Genomic DNA, 15,907 nt, shown 5'->3' with positions numbered 1-15,907 from the left:
GAAGAAAGAGAAAAGCCCCAGCTTAGCACCCACACACCCCACACCTCCCGCTGAGTTACGCAAGCTGAACTCTGCAGCACATACATGGCTGCCCCGAGAGGTGCATGTGACAGATGACAGCACTGGGAGAACTTCCTTTAATTATTACTATTATTGCTGTTACTATTAGCAATTAAACCATTTGTTCTAAACCTGCCTGGATTTCAAAACAAGCACAGGGTGGTCAGCTTGTCAAAGACTATTGGGTTGACTGGTATGGCATCCTGCCTGGAGTGAAGATAATAGAGTGCCTTGGAGATTGCCCAATGATGATGGATTGGTGGGGAATTGCTCTTGGACCCTGAGAACAACCCTCTAGGGCCTGACAAGGCTTGTGCCCTGCTCCTCCAGAGACTGGCTTGCACAAGGACAGGACCACGATGTTGTAAAGAGCAGGTGTTGCAGACATTTGAGACTTGGAAGCCACACCTCACGTGGGGTGCGATTCATCTTTGCTGTCACTACTGATGCTTTTTGGTTGCCTGGAGCCCCTGCCCTGTGTGGTGAAGAAACACAGATATTTACAGCTCTGCAGATGTGAATAAGAGTGGGTACATTGCTCCCGCTAGGCTGTGCAGCAGCAATGGAGACAAATGCTTTCATTTGGCTGTGCAAACCTCATCCAGCTTTAGCATGTCTCCTGCTGCTGTTATTTCTTCCAGACCATGATTTGCTAAACAGCTTCCAAAACAAGCAGAAGCTGCAATTCCTGCCCCGTGGAGCTGTGGATGACAGGGATTATCTAATTGTTCAGCATTAGCAAGGCTCCCAGGTCACCTCCCTGTGTTTTTTGTACCCGACAGCAAGAAATTGCAGCCCTGGAGCTAAAGACATGTACTCAGAGCAAAGCAGCCGGCAGCAGGACAGAGCCTGTCTGGGCTGCTTCAGGCCCTTCCTGGACACAGGCAGAGTGATGGAGCAGGGTGCCAGGGAGCCAAAGTGCCTGGGTTCCCTTCCCAACTCACATGCTGCCTTGCTGTGAGAATTGGGCTAAGTTATTTTGTCTCCTTCCCCCCCAGGGCTCTGACTCACGCGTGCTGAGCAAACAGCAGCTGGGACAAGGGACGCCAGCACTCCCACCTCACCCTGCCGGCCCCTCTGCTGGCAGTCCCAGCCCCACACTGACCAGGGCAATGAAGGCAGGCATATGTCTGTGAGCCACAGGTTCTCCAGATGGGCTTTTTAAAGCCAAATTCCCCACCACCAGTAGTCCAGGTGGAAACCTTCACACAAGGGGCCATGGGACAAGGCAGGGGAGGGCCAGGCTCAATGAGCAGCCAGACACTGAGGTTGCAGGCTCAGATCCCACAGAAGTCCCAGCCACTTCCACTGCCAGCTCCCAGATGTCCTGGGGCTTCCCACATCACAGCAAGTCCTGCCCCACAAAGCCTGGGATGCTGCTGGGATGTGGGGTCCTGCACAATGGCATCAGTCCTGCGTAGCAGGGAGGGAACAGCTGAGGGGAGAGGGTGAGGAGCAAACCTCCCCTGTGAAGTTTCCCTGTGGATCTGGGGGCAGAAGCGATGCATCTGAGCAGGACCACCCCCCTCCAGCTCACCTCCCAGCCCCAGGCCCTGCTGGTCACAGGCGGGAAGCTGTAGCTATTAGGTGGAGTCAGACAGAAGACTCACCAGGAAATCAGTCTCTCTCCCTGTGACCTGAACGCTGCTTACTGATGAATCAGGGAAGATGCAGATTCCTGACATCCTCCCCGGTTACTTACTCGCTGTGTAGCAGAGGACACATCAGTGATGCTCATGTGCGTTGGTCATGCCAAGGATGCCAGAGGTTTTGGGATGGGAAAACTCATTGTTTTCAAAGACATTTGCATGAGCCAGGCATCATGTATCTGGTGGTGTCCTGCCTCATTTCCAAATGCTCTCCTTGGTGGATACTGGCCCTTGGCTGCCTCCCCCCATGGTGTGAGGGATGAGCCAGCACTTGCTTCTTGCTGTGATCCCCTGGGAAACCGGGTGCCTTCCTTCAGCATGCACACCCATCCATCTCATACTCCCATGGTTCATTCAGGAGCTGGAATTGAATGAGAAGCAAATTTCCCCCTGAGCTCCTCCAGCACCGTGGTGCAGGCATCCAGGGCAGGGAGCAGCTTGCTGCTCTGAGCACCTGCATTGAGACGTGGCATCTGTCCTAGACAGACAGACAGCCTTGACTTAGTCGCATGTAATGGCGACTCAACCGTGTTGTAAAATAAGCTGTTTCAGAGGTTAATTACCCTCTCATTTCAAAATCTATGTGGATTTGTGAGGCTGTTGTAAGCCCTGACATCTCCCAGGTGAGTTCCTTTTATAGAAGTATAAAAATAAATGGCTAAGCTTCACAAAGAGCCAGGCCTCAGGGCAAATCCAGCCCAGGATGCCTGGAAATGTCACAGCAAAGGCAGCTGTGACCCTCAGTAAGCACACAGACAGGGATGGGGATGCCTTGGGTCTTGGTTGGACCCTGCCTGGTGATGCTGAGCCCGGTGTCTCCCCTGCTCCAACAGGAGGAACTGGCCAAATAATAAGCTTTTATATTTAAGAAAGCAACATGTTTCTTCTTCTCCCAACCCTATGTAGAAGAAAAAGATTTTGTTTTTTGGGATCGCTGCCAATTTTCATGATATCCTGAATGCGATTCCAGAGGAAAAGGTTTGCAAAGCAGTAACCCAAAGGTGTCCCATTCACCCAATTCTTTAACTAAATAACAAAATATACTAGCTAGAGGAAGTGTGATTTATTTTTGGGAACATACTGTATAGCAGCAGTTGGGGAAAAGTTGAAAAGCTGCTCAAATTTAATCCTTGGAAATAAGGCAGCATCAGCTCCTGAGTGTTTATTTCTGGGTGAAATTTGTTTTATTGTTTTTTAACCAGATCTTGGAGGAAGGCTGTACAGCTCGGTCCCTCCCTTGGGAGAAACAGGGTTAGGGTTGGGGTGTGTGCGCGTGCGCAGGTAACCTGCCTAGGGGCACGCTGATGATTTCAGACTGCATTTCTACCCGCTCTTCCAACCCTTCCAGCTCACGCTTCTCTGCCCTCCCTCTCTGCCCCTGCCCATTTGGGAGCACAGATATAAACCCTCCAGCCAATATGTTTCCTCTGGGGGACTGGAAGCTTTGCCTGGAGGGTGCTCATGGCTCTCGTCACATCCCAAAGCTGTCCCTAGAGTCAGAGAAAGGCTATTTCCTGGCGGCTGCTCCTGGTGAGCTCAAACCGTGGGTGCTCCTGCAGAGCTAGAGTGGCTGGGCAGGTTGTGGTTTCAGCTCTGCTGGAAACCTTGGAGCTCCTGACACTTCACCTCTCCGCGTGCTCCGTCCCAAGGGAACACAGGTAAGCTGGGCTGGGGTGAGAGGTGAGCAGTGAGCGAGTGGCCGCTGGGTGCTCTGGGCACTGCTTTTCCCTTCCCTTTTGCTGCCTCTGCCTCATGTCTACCCTGTCTCCTCACCACCTCTTGACTGAGGTCAGCTCAGCTGGGAGATGAGCTTTACCCTCTTGGGTCTGATTCCGTTCTTACCTGGTGCAACCACTTGCATTGCTGTAAGCACATAACACAGAACACCAGGGATCAGGAGAGGGTCACTGTGGTGCAGATGAGCACACAGAAACACGGATCACAAAGAGTCAGACCTCAGCCCAATCTGCCTGCCATCTACTTCTTGCTGCTTGGGGCTCAGCTGCTCTGGGGAACCCTCCAGCCTGGATCACTGAGGGGGCATTGCTAACTGGTAATTGGAAAAGAGCAATGGATGTTTATCCACAAGTCAGTTTATTTGGTAGAAGCAGGAGGCTGTAGATGAGCTTGTTTGTGTTAGTGCTACTCCTGGCTTTATCCCTTTGAAATTCTTCTTGCGAAGAGAGGCAGAGGAAGCTGCAGTTGCCTCACACCACTGCACACCTCCTGCCCCTGCTCAGCTCTGTGGTGTTACTCAGCCGGCACCGCTGCAAACAGGGACTTGTCTGTTTCTCTGTAAGAACACCACTAGCTGATGAGTGATTTTAAGATAAACTTCCCTTCCCTGTGCTAGATTCAATGCTGAAAGGGTTTCCAAAGAGCAGAAAGCTCTGCTTTCCAACCTGTGCCTTGGGAGCTCCAGGATGCTGTCAGCATCGTCGGTGTCACGCTGCTGCCTGCTCCCTCTGCGGAGCCTGCACTGTGCCCAGGGCTCCACCTGCTTCAGGGAATTCCTGTGGCTCTTGCATACTAAATACCCAGCCACTGGGGTTTGGACAGTGTTCCCAAACACTGCTAAGCTTGGCACCCATCTCTTTAGCTGTCCGTCAGCCTCTCCAACAGCTCTAAAGCCTCAAGAATTTGTAACAAAATGTGGCAAATGAGAAACTTGATGAAAATTTTACTTTTCCAGAGGAATTAAAGAGGGATGAGAAATGATGCGCACATTGAGAATGGGGAAGTCTTTAGCATGGGGAAGAAAAATTGAAAAAAAAAAGTCAGATTTTTTTCTAGAATCCTGCCTTTAAATGTAGCTTCTGCCTCTGCCAGAGGTCCTGGAGCTCCTGCAGTGTGGAGCCACCCAGAGCACAAAGCTCTGATGCCTTTCACCAAGCTGCAAGGATGGGGCTTGCACAGGAGGCACACGCAAAGGGAAATCACTGCTGGCAACGAGACATCCCTGGGCCTTTGCTCTGTGCCCCAGGACTCTGGAAACACCCAGGGACGGTACTGGCGCTCGCACCACGCAGGACGAGCTCCAGCCCTGGGGAGGATGCTAAGAAACAACTAACAAGGACAGAGCCAATGAGCAATAAACCCTGTGGAGCTCCACTCCCAAAAGGTAGCGCACAGCCCATGAGGTGTGGGGAAGTCCTCTTGGCAGCGAGATCTGAGTCATAAAGAAAGTGAAGTGGAGGGAGAAGGCAGGGTGACAAGTGCAGGGCTGAAATGGGGAAGCATGATGTGGCAGAGATGACCCCCGCCGAGGGATGTTAATGCCGTGGATGGGGCTGCAGCAACTGTTCCCAGGCTCAGAGTTCAAGACCATTTCCTAGGGTAATTTGTTACTCCTGATCGTGAGGAGAGAGCAGGAAATATCTGCAGTGTGATACGTGCTGGGAAGAGGATGAGTCTTTTGTAGCAGGGTAAGGATGCTGTGCAACATGAGCACACGTGTGTGCAAGGGGCAGGCAGGCAGAGCACATCTCCCCTTTCCCTTTGGGTGTGCAGTGCGCTCCTTCCCCAGCTGCATGACTAACCCGCTCCTCTTCCTTCTGCAAAGGCAGCCCAACGATGCCGAGCATATTCTCCTACCAGAGCGCCGAAGTCGACTGGTGTGAAGGCAACTTTGAGCACTCGACGGTCATTGCAGAGTACTACAACACCGTGAGTGCAGGCGTGTCCAAGGGGCAGGCGGGGGCGTGAAGGGGAACGGCTACGGGCACCCAGGAGATCTAGCTGGGAGATGAGACAGGACAGCCTTTTTTCCTCTCCTGCTGCTTGCTCCTCTGAATGTACCTGTGTTGGAGGGTGTTTCTGCAGGGAACATTTTCTGAGCTTCAGGTAAATCACGGGGCTTTCGTTGTGTACTACAGGCAGCTGCCCACCAAGCGGGCTGGGGCTGGGGATCCTTTGGGCACGCGTGGGGCTGAGTTCCCACTGAACAGTCTGGCATTGCTCCTTAGCCCAGATTTGTGAGATCCTGTTATACCAGTCCTGCAGCTCTCCTGCCAACTGGGGTAAATCCCACACAGGGCTCATATATTCCAGTTAAATATACAGGAGTGGCAAAACGAGAGACAGTGCTTGCATGAACCGTGTCGGGCAGGTTGGGAATCCGGAACTCCAGGCAGAGAAAAGCTGATGAGTGAGCCAGTTTCACCTCCTGTGATCCCCTTTGTAATCCAAGCTCCATCCAGCACCAGTCCCTCGAACACAGCCCCCTGGCTTAAGGGTGGCTGGATGCGCCCGCATTTGTCTGAAAAGGACTCAGTAGATAACTGCTGTCCACAAGCGTGTCCCTCTACCTTAGTACAATTATGGGCTGGCAGGGGTGTGAGGCATGTGGATTTACAACCTTCCAAAGGCCTTGTTTACAACCTTTAGCAGTTACTGTCTAATGCTAGAACTTCTTGTTTCTTGTGGAAATATCTTTTTCTTTTTTTTCTCTCTCTCTCTTTTTTTTTTTTTTTTTTAAAGCATTTCCTGCTTTTAATAAATTGCCTATAGTAATGATAATTCCTACACCTGAATCCCTCAGCTCCTGAGCTCTAATTGCCCTGCTGGGGTCTCAGAGGAGGGATGCTCACATTGTGTCTAGTCCCTGCTCTTTGAGACAGTTAAAAATAAAGATCTGCCGGTCCAGACCAAATCCTGCTCCCCTCCAGCATCCAGCTGAATGTGTTGTGCTGATACCTGTTCACTGGCACTTCATCCCTGCTGGATGGGTGCAGAGCTGCAGAGTGGGGGGTGGGGGGGCAGAAATCACTGCAGCATGTCAAATGTAGCCGGAAATGCCAAATGCCTCTGAGTTTTGGAGTCTTGGTGGCAACATTAGAGAGGGGCTGATTTCTGCAGGAAGTCTGAAAGTGAGACTTTTGAAATCAGAATTCATGCTGGGAGATATATTTGCCTAAGCTCCAAGTTTAGTACACAGGCAGCATTTTTCAAATGTGTCTTTGGAGCTGAGACCTCATTTTCACAAGGATCATGATTTACATCCAGCCTGTCCAAGTGGCTCAGAATCGTTAACACACCAAGAAGCATCTCAGGAGCTCACCAAAAGCACTCACGTGTTTGACTTCCCTGCAGCATACTGCTGGTCACCAGTCGGCGTGTCCAGATGCATAACTATTTTCTTGGGACTCAAAGTCCTTGAATTCCCATAAAACATTAACTCTGGGTTGCTCTGTGACAAAGGCTTCTAAATTGTGAGCTGCTCCTGAGAACCTTATCCCGGTGCCTAGTTCTGGACTGAGGTCCCTACTAGCTGCAGCCATCCTCTGTGCCTCCACACTATACCGGCATGGAGCCACAGGCTTGTCGGGATGAATTTCCATGTGCCAATACTCAGACACAGCTTCCCTCCAGGACAGGAAAACTTGTCCAACACACTTCTCTGCACAGGTGCAAAATAGAGCAATGATAAGCCATAGAGCGATGAGGGCAGAGCAAACCCTGCAGGATTTTTTCTGGTATTAAACTAGCCCTTGTTCCTCCCTGATCCTTCTAGCCAGCTGAGAAAGGGCTTCTTTTGTCCCTGTGCTGATCTCCTTCTTGCCAGGTTCACTTTTACCATCCCAAGGAGCTCAGCCAAGTGCCTGTGCAGTGAAGGATACCACTCCTGCAGTTTCTGGCTTAAGACTGTGATTCCTGTTTAGGGAAGCAGCAGAGATTGAGATGTGCCTTGCACCAGGGCTGGTGTGTGGTCTTCTCTCCAAGCAAAGGGAGAAAAAAAGAGCAACCCTTCACAAAAGTGCTGCTGTCTGAGCATCTGACAGCATCCCCCAAAGCTACACCATGCTCAGGGCCAGACCTGGTAACCAAAAGCAGGAAGGATAATTACCAAATGGGCATCACCCCTCAGTCCATGTACACTGGCTGGCATTGCCTGGCTCTCAGCCTTGCAGCAGCACTGGGGGAGCCCCCTCTGTGCTTCAGGCTCCCTCACACAGCCAGGCTCCTTGCAACGTGCCCTAACGAGGGGACTACAGAAATCAGACCAGGCTGAGATCTTCTGCAGGCCCTGCCAGCTGGCAGCATGCTGCAGACCCAGCATGGGCTCAGGACACTGTCTCAGATGCGATCCCAACTGCCCTGGTCTCTCTCCCTTCTCTCCTCCATTCATTTGGTACCCACGTTCAGATTGCTTCCTCCCTGCGGCAGGCTTTATGGGCCTTATCTCCCTGCTCTGCCTGGAGACAATTATCTCAATATCGACTTCAGCATCGGCTTGCCAGAGTTTTAGATGAGCTGGGAATCCAGCCAGCTCCTACCCAAGGCTCCTGCACCACTAAACCAACGGGGCTTCCTAATGGAGCATCCTCTGCAATGTCTTCTTCCCAATGCTGCCTGGGGCTCAAGTCGGGTAGCTTTGTGCCAGCAGTAGCAATGTGCTGCTGAGAATTGCTCTGTGCCAGCTGCACTCTCTCTCAGCCCTGCTTGGATTGGATGCTTTTCATTAGAAATAAGCACTGGGGGTATGAACAGAGAATGTAAACAATATCATTAAGTCCCTAATAATTAATACTTTGTGGCTCATGGTCATACTGCAGTTCAGCAACACAGTGCCAACTATTTATAGTGAATCAGTGACCCAGAAATTTATTGTCTTCTGGCTGTTTGTAGGAGAAAAGTATTGTGCTCCATGAGGGTCATCAGTCAGGGACCTGTCATTCTACCCTCCTTTCTTTCCTGAAATGACTGATGAGGATGCTGGTAACAACTTCTAGATCCTCAGCAGTTTCTGGCAAAGCAGCAGGAGCTCTGACACTGCTGCATATCCAGAGCTCCCGGACACTTCATCAATCAATGCAGATAAACCCGACTGCAGGTGCAAATTACCCAGATACGCCCAGAGAAGCACTCACTTTCAAGTGTGTCAGAGCTGTGCTGTATGCCCTGGCTCTGCATGGTCCTGTGGCGGCGTGGACACCTCCCGTGCTCGCCTGCCCAGCAGCTCCTGTGCAGAAGGGCAGCTCCTTGCCCCCCACGCTGCACCCTGTTCCTGCCCCAAAGCACTGGCGTGACACTGCAATGGCAGGGCAGACAGCCTCAGCTTTGCCACCCAGGGCTGGCTATTAGGAACTTGCTATACAGGTCTGGATAGCCTCTGAGATACTAGCTTCTGTCTTTGGCCCCATGGGCTTTTCTGTTAGCTAAAGCTGGTTTGTTGGCCTTTAAGAGTATGAGTGCGCTCCAATGAGGCTTTTAGAAATATCCTTTCACTGCAGAAAACCACAGGATCAGAGAAGCATGGAATGGTTTGGGTTGGAAGGGACCTGGAAGCCCACCCCATCCCACCCCTGCTATGGGCACGACCCCTCCAGCAGCCCAGGCTGCCCCCAGCCCCATCCACTGCACCCACAGCTCCTCCGGGCATCCTGCACCAGGGAGGGCCTCACTGCCCTCAGGGGGAAGACTTTCTTACTTCCATCTCATCTAAATCTCCCCTCTTTTCATTTCAGGCCACCCCCCCCCCCCCACCCCCCCCCGCCTTGTCCTATCCCTACACCCCCCTGACACAGAGTCCCTCCCCATCGCTCCTGCAGCCCCTTCAGGCACTGGAAGGCAGCTGTGAGTTCCCCCCAGAGCCTTCTCTCTCCGAACGCCCCCAGTTCCCAGCCCGTATTTGTAGCAGAGCTGCTCCTGCCTCTGGGTGTTATTGAGGTCCTCCTCTGGACCCAGGCTGCTATTGCCCCCTTGCCATGCTCACAGGGCACGTAGAGCTCTGCAAACCAGCTCCTGCTGTCCCAGTCCAGATCAGAGGCTCGTTCTCACCCTGCTGTGGATGGAAAAGCAGACAGGTTCTCTGCAGGTCTCTCCCTTCCCTTTTAAGGCTGCACAATGTGCATCACACAGACTTTGGGGCCTTTCCCATGATCCTGTTAATGCACCAGGATTAGACCCATGTCACTGATCCCAGTCTTGCTTTGCTCCTAGTGAAAGAAGCAAATGCCAGCATAGGCTTGGCTCAGGCACCTGGAACAATAACTCACACTCATTAGGAAGTGGGACACGGCTGTGCACTCACACAGTCGTTTTGCAGGGCTGAGTAGCTCTTGCATATCAGTTCATGCCTTGGCTCCGGCACCAATCTCTTGTCTCCCATCCAGGGCAGGTGGAGTGAACTGCTGCCTCCCGACCAGAGTGAGCCAGGTGGAAACAGAAGCTGTGCTGGGGTGCTAAGGGTGAGCAGAGAGTCTGGAAAAACTTCCCGGTGCTTGCACTGGGAGCAAATTCCTTCCAGACAGATTAGAGATGGAGCTTGCCACATCTTAAAGGGATGATAAAACACAGCATTTGCAAAATCAGGGCTAAGATCCGATGAGTGATAAAGACCCCATGTCACCCCCAAGCTGCGGTTTTCTAGCGGTTCTCCCCTAAGCTCTGAGCCTGGCTGCTCCATGAGGAATTACTGCAACCTCCACAGTTCTGCTGGCACAGTTCCCCTGGTTATCACTCCCTTCTGATATCTGATCTTGCGCTTCTCATACGGAGTTAATGAAGCGATAATGTTGCTATCATGTAATTAATGGCACTGTTGCAATGCCCACTGCAGCAGGGATTCAGACCTCCCTATATGCAATCTCAAATTCCTGCATTTCCTCACTTTGTTGTGCATGCTGGCACTTGCACTGTTGCCTCTTCTGCAAGCATTTGCTTTCTTTTTGCCATCCCCACTTGTTTTCCAAAAACATCTTTAACCATTTCACAGGGAAAAAAAAAAAAAAAGTATTTGCAACACAGTTTTTACTTTAATATGCGGTTTGATTTCTTGATCATTTCCAAAATGTTTGACCTCAAGTGTGCAAGTGGGATCAGCACTTCGCATCTCATAGCTGGAAAAGACACAGGCCTGGATTTGGCTCTTAAGCACCTGTAGAAAACCAATACATTTGGCTTGAGAATTGCTATTAATAGGCACATCAACTCGTTTTGTGAAAACCACAGTGAAATTCAAGATTAATCTCTGTGTGTTAAAGGGAATAGAGGCCTTACATTAAGTGTGAAATGTGCTTCCCCCTGGAATATGAGAGGGTGTGTTTCATACGTATGACAACATCCCTGTGATTTGCAGCCCTCTTACTGTAAACTCAGATCCCACGGGACACCACAAGCCAAGCTTCAATTTTGCAATTTACCTGGAGCATGCCAGGGCTTCTGAGGGGTGATACTCCAGCTGTGGGGTCAGATTCCAGGCCTGGGGTCTGGGACAGCGTCTGGCTGGAAGATGAAAGGAAAAGGATTGGCAGGGCGAGATAAAAGTCATCCTGGTGGCTGGCCAAATGGTACCACGGCAGATGGCTCTGCCCTGCTCTTCCAAAGCCCCACAAAGCTGTCTGCAGGTAAAACGTGGTACTAGAGACCCAACCTTCCATGAGCAGTAAAGGTTTCCTCTGGGGAGCTCGAACTTCCCCGTGACATCCCCTTTACTGGGTTTGCACAATCAAGCGAAAGTGCCAAGCTAAGAACCCACAAAGGTAAGGGAACTTTCAAACTTCTTTCCCTCATTGCTGCAGGGTGGAGAGTGCCTGATCCAGCAAATGGGTCCAGGCTTTGGGCACTCCCTGCTCCTCCCCAGCTCCCACATTTTCCCCATCAGCGTTTGCTGTTCCCTGAAGCACTGGCACTGTCAGCAGCAGGCTGAGCCCCAGCACCATCCCCTCTGCCCCAGACAGACCAAAGCCTGTCAATGAAGCAGTTTTTCAGAGGTAGCAAACAGGGACGAATAATTCTGCTGCGTTCATTTGCAAAGTATGTTCAAAGGAGGTTTATGACTTCACGTAATTACTGGTGTCCGGAGTCCCTTCCCCTCCAGGCCACGTGGCTTTGCACCTGCAAAGAGGGTGGCACCCAGGTCCAGCTCCCACCTCTGATCTGCTGGTCCTGCGCCCACGCCTAGCACACGACGGTTCCCTGGCTGCGGCTGGCAGCGTGGCCCAGCGCCACGTGCCCACCAGCCCCTCGCAGTGGGGTGGCTGCTGGCCAAGGGGGGAAGCAGCCAGCTAGGGAGCTTCTGGCACACCCATGACACAGGAGATGGCTGCAAACAGAAGAGCCATGGCTTGAATACACTGGGCAGCCAAAGCTGAACCATCATCGGAAAGGGGCACAGCACCTTCCCCTGGGCTTGCTGTCCTCAGAGGTACTTGCACAGAGGGCACAGCCCTCTGCATCCACCTGTCACAGCAATAGCTGCCCTTCCAGTTCCAGCCTTGCTTCTCGAGAAACACCTCTGCCCTACTCCTGTGCCAAGAGCAATACCTGCTTCTACGCGATGCTTTCCACGAGAGATCAGTATCCTCTTCTCATGGGGAGATATGGAGGCACAAGGTGGGATGGGACTTGCCCAAGATCATGCAATAAGCTGAATGTGTCTCTTGTTTTCCAGATCAGCAATGTAAGCTTCTTTGTCCTTTCGGCTGCCCTGCTCTACCTGAACCGGCAGTACTGCCAGCAGCGTGCTGTGCCAATGTACTTCGTCTCTGGTCTGCTCCTCTGTGTAGGTGAGTGCCAACATCATGAGATCAGGCAGGTGGACAGAGTACCTGACCATTTATCCATGATACCTTCAGCTTTGGAGACTGGTTTTTAGTGGCCAAAGCACAGGAACAAGCTGGGGTGGGAAACTGGACAGCCATTTCCATGTGAAGCCTGGCAGCTCATGGCTCCCACTAGCTGTGGGCACACAGCTTCCAGCCTGGTAAAATCCTGCAGTGCTCTGTGAACAGACTCATTCAAGCCTCCATCCATGCTGAGGTCCATGCTCTGCCCTTCAGGAATGGCGTGTCTTCAGGAATCGTCCCCAAGCACTTCCCAGGCCAGGCGGGCTTCTGCTAGCACAGAGTTTTTCTGACACAAGCTGTCCTTGCTCCTTACAGGTGTCTTCTCCATGTACTTCCACATGACTCTGAGCTACGTGGGACAGCTCTTGGATGAGCTCTCCATCCTCTGGACGCTGGCTGTGGCATATTCCTTTTGGTACCCAAAGGTTTACTTCCCCAGGTGCATTAAGAGCAGGTATGACTCGTTGGGACACAGCTGCTGTCTTCATGAAGCTGTGCAGACTTTGCAGGAATGGTTTCAAAAGACAGAGATTTGGGCAAGCTGCTCCTTGCAGGTGGTGTGGCTGGAGTGGGCAAGCCTGGGGCTGGCTCTGTTAGGAACATGGGGATTGCTCCTGTTTGTGTAAATTTTTGGAGGGGAGCACAGAACCATCTGGGGACATGCAGGACCTGGGGGCTTTATACCAGCTAGGAAATGAATGTTCCTGAGCACTAACATTCAATTACCCACACTGACTAACTGTCACAGCATCCCCTGCCATCCACAGAGAGCTTTCCCTGACGGTAAATGGGGTTTCCTACAGGCCAAGCTGGTACAAGATAATACTCCATGGTTGCAGCAGGGCTGGCTGGGCTAGGGCAGCTCAGCAGGATGGATGGGGAGACCGGGCAAGCACAGATTGACAGAAAGAGGAGCTCAGCAGGGGTTTGCTAGGAGGATGCTCCCATCCTGGCAGGCTTGCTGGAGCCTTCTGAGCCAGCCCAGAAGCCTTGCAAAAGCCTGCTCCGAGTATGCTCCTCCCATGCCAATGAGGAGGTCACCAGGAGTTCACTGTGGAGACATGGCTGGGGGAGCCAGGGAGAGGGAAAGGGACTTGGGAAGGGATTTGCATGTGAAAGCCCTCTCTGAGCCCCATTGTTGTTCAGTCAGCCCGAATCTGCATGTTTCCACTGCCGAAGCCCCACTTTGCAACCCTTCCCTGTGCAAAGCTCCATGCCTCTGCCTCCATGCCTGTCCCAGGCATCACCACAACAGGGCACAAGTCGCTTCCTGGGCTGCGTTCCCAGCTCTTCCCTGGACTAACCGGGGGACCTCTGGCAGAGCACTTTACTGATCATTTATGGAGAAAGAGGGAGCAGATACCCCAGCCTTCCTGCCAGGCCATGTGCAAACAGATTGGAGGTGCTGGAGAGTGGCTTCCTCTCTCAGGCAATGACCAGGACCTCTCCAATCCTTCACCTGCTGTACTGCACACCCTGGGGACACTGAAACTCACTCTCAACTCTGTCTACTCTGTCTACCCTTTAGGAAGCATTTCTTCTGGTTAAGTGGTGTCACCACTGTGGTCAGTACCTTTATGTCCTTCATCAAACCAGCCTTCAACGCCTATGCACTCAACTGCATCGCCTTCCACCTGCTGTACCTGACATGGTGTGAGCTGAAAAAGTAAGGAGGAGGTTGAGAGGTTCATCTGCAGGTCTGCTGCATGTTCCTAGCATGCTGCCACATGGCAGGGACTCTGCACAGCTCAGTGCACAACAGTGAGTGGGTTCTTCAGGCACATGTTGGACTATCAGCTCTACAAAGGATGAGGGCAGCCTGGGAGGGACCTGCAGCTTGTTCCCCTTTAGCCTGGGACTTGGGAACCAGTGTGGGGTTGGGGGGAACCCATCAGGATCCATGAAGAAAGGCAAAGGTGCATCAGCATCTCTGAGCATCATCCTCAACCACAGAAAGTCAGAAACCCTCTCTCCAAAGCCACACTTCTCCAGTTCTTGTGGTCTGATGAATAGTCTCCAGCAGAAACCCACTGAGTTCTGCACTGTTGCATTAGTACCTGCAGCAAGAACTTGCCAGCCCTCTTTCCTTCCAGCACTCACTTTCTCTCATTTTCCTTTCCTTCTCCCTCTGCTCTCACTGTGTCTTCCAGGTGCAATGACAAACGGGTTCACCGGATGGCTGCAGCCATGGTCGTGTGGTGGGCACTGGCCATCACCAGCTGGTTAAGTGACAGGTGGCTTTGCTGGCTCTGGCAGGCGATCAGCTTCCCCTACTTCCACAGCTTCTGGTAAGAGCTCCAGTGGAGAGGCAGGAAGCCTGGCTCAAGCATTTCAGGAGCTGAAGGGGCACAGAGGATGAGGAAGGGCAGGAGAGATATGATACTTGACTAAGAAGCAGCTGTATCTCTGCCCAGCCCTCTCCCCTTTCCTCTGTCACTATCAATGCTGCTCCTCACCCTGGCCTCAGCCCAAGGATTTGCTTTAATCACTGCTTAATATCCCTTACCTCCTCCACACCAGCCAAAAGGTGTTTTGCAAGTGAAATTGTTCCAAAACTGCTCTAGCTAAGCTTCTTGCTTTCAAAACACTGCATCTGCTCTCAGGTAGCAATGTCAAGTGCAATGTTCTTTACTTTAATATCCAAACTGAAAGACAGTTATTTGATTGAGCAAGATGTTTCAGCGCCTTACCAAGTGTTGCTGTAAGTGCCATGCCCAGTGTGCATTCTCAGATTCATTCTCACAGATCACTGGGATAAATGGGCTGGATACCCAGACTGAGCTAAGCTAGGCAAGGTGAAATGGGTGGTTTGGTCTGGAGTTTAAGTCCCATGTATCACACCATCCTCTCTGTGCAGGGAATTGCCCCAGCCCACAGAACTCCTCTGGGATTTCTCCATAGGCACGAGCCCTGCAGGACCCGCATTCCCTGCATCTCTAATGTGCATAATGGGTCTGGGAACTTTGCTGGCCATTGCCATACCTCCTGGCTGTAGCCTCACAGTGACAGCACCAGCCATACACCATCACAAGGTGCATGAGGAGCAGGCAGAGTTACCCCATCCCACACATGTCTTTTGGGGTTTCTTGCCAGGCACGTGCTGATAGCTGTGTCCCTCCTCTACTGCTTCCCGCTGGTCATCTACTTTGACGTCAACTACGAGATGCCAACATTCAAACCAAAGCTGGGATATTGGCCGAGTGATTCCTGGCCTGTCGTGGTGCCTTACGTTGCCCTGGAGGAGCCCCACAAGCAGTGCTAGAGCCGGCTGCCTTCAGGCGTCCCACGGGCATGGGGTGCGTGATGTACACACATGCGTCTGCATGAGGAACACCTCGGCTGTGTGCCTGTTCCTCGGAAAAGGGCAAGGTGGCTAGTGGATGGGGCAGGGAGCAGCTGAGGCCTCGTGATGCTGGGCATGGAGGAGGGTGGGAGTCTTGGAAGTCTTGGAAGACTGCTCAGAGCAACTTCTGGGATCTCCTCCTCTGGCAGATACCCCTGAGAAGGGGAGGGAGACAGTGCTTCTTCTGTGTCTTCTGCATTAGTCAAGCCGTGGCACCCCTTGCTGACAAGGGCACAGCTGAGAAGACAGAAGCCAAACTGGTGACAGATGGGTTTGTTGGGGCTGCT

General features: G+C 52.2%; 1 protein-coding gene across 2 annotated transcripts; it reads left to right on the top strand.

The window, feature by feature from the left end:
- Positions 1-3,185: 3,185 nt before the first annotated feature.
- ACER1 (alkaline ceramidase 1) lies at positions 3,186-15,705 on the top strand. Of its 2 annotated transcripts, XM_082779831.1 has the most exons (7): positions 3,186-3,367; positions 5,272-5,375; positions 12,103-12,217; positions 12,593-12,731; positions 13,806-13,943; positions 14,428-14,565; positions 15,371-15,705. In XM_082779831.1, the coding sequence occupies exons 2-7, from the start codon at positions 5,283-5,285 to the stop codon at positions 15,537-15,539; spliced, it is 792 nt and encodes a 263-aa protein (XP_082635957.1). In that variant the 5' UTR covers positions 3,186-3,367; positions 5,272-5,282; the 3' UTR covers positions 15,540-15,705. The 2 variants fall into 2 exon arrangements, with proteins under 2 accessions (XP_082635957.1, XP_082635956.1); XM_082779830.1 differs by lacking the exons at positions 3,186-3,367; positions 5,272-5,375 and adding an exon at positions 5,450-5,552.
- Positions 15,706-15,907: the final 202 nt, after the last annotated feature.

Source organism: Aythya marila, assembly GCF_965140915.1.
Source record: "Aythya marila genome assembly, chromosome: 27".
Taxonomy (NCBI): Eukaryota; Metazoa; Chordata; class Aves; order Anseriformes; family Anatidae; genus Aythya; species Aythya marila.
This window is presented reverse-complemented; position numbering and strand designations above follow the sequence as displayed.

Coding starts and splice junctions, on each gene's coding strand:
- ACER1 (XM_082779831.1), top strand. CDS start 5,283: ATGCCGAGCATATTCTCCTACCAGAGCGCCGAAGTCGACTGGTGTGAA. Junction 5,376..12,102: donor TTGCAGAGTACTACAACACC/GTGAGTGCAGGC, acceptor CTTGTTTTCCAG/ATCAGCAATGTAAGCTTCTT. Junction 12,218..12,592: donor TGGTCTGCTCCTCTGTGTAG/GTGAGTGCCAAC, acceptor TGCTCCTTACAG/GTGTCTTCTCCATGTACTTC.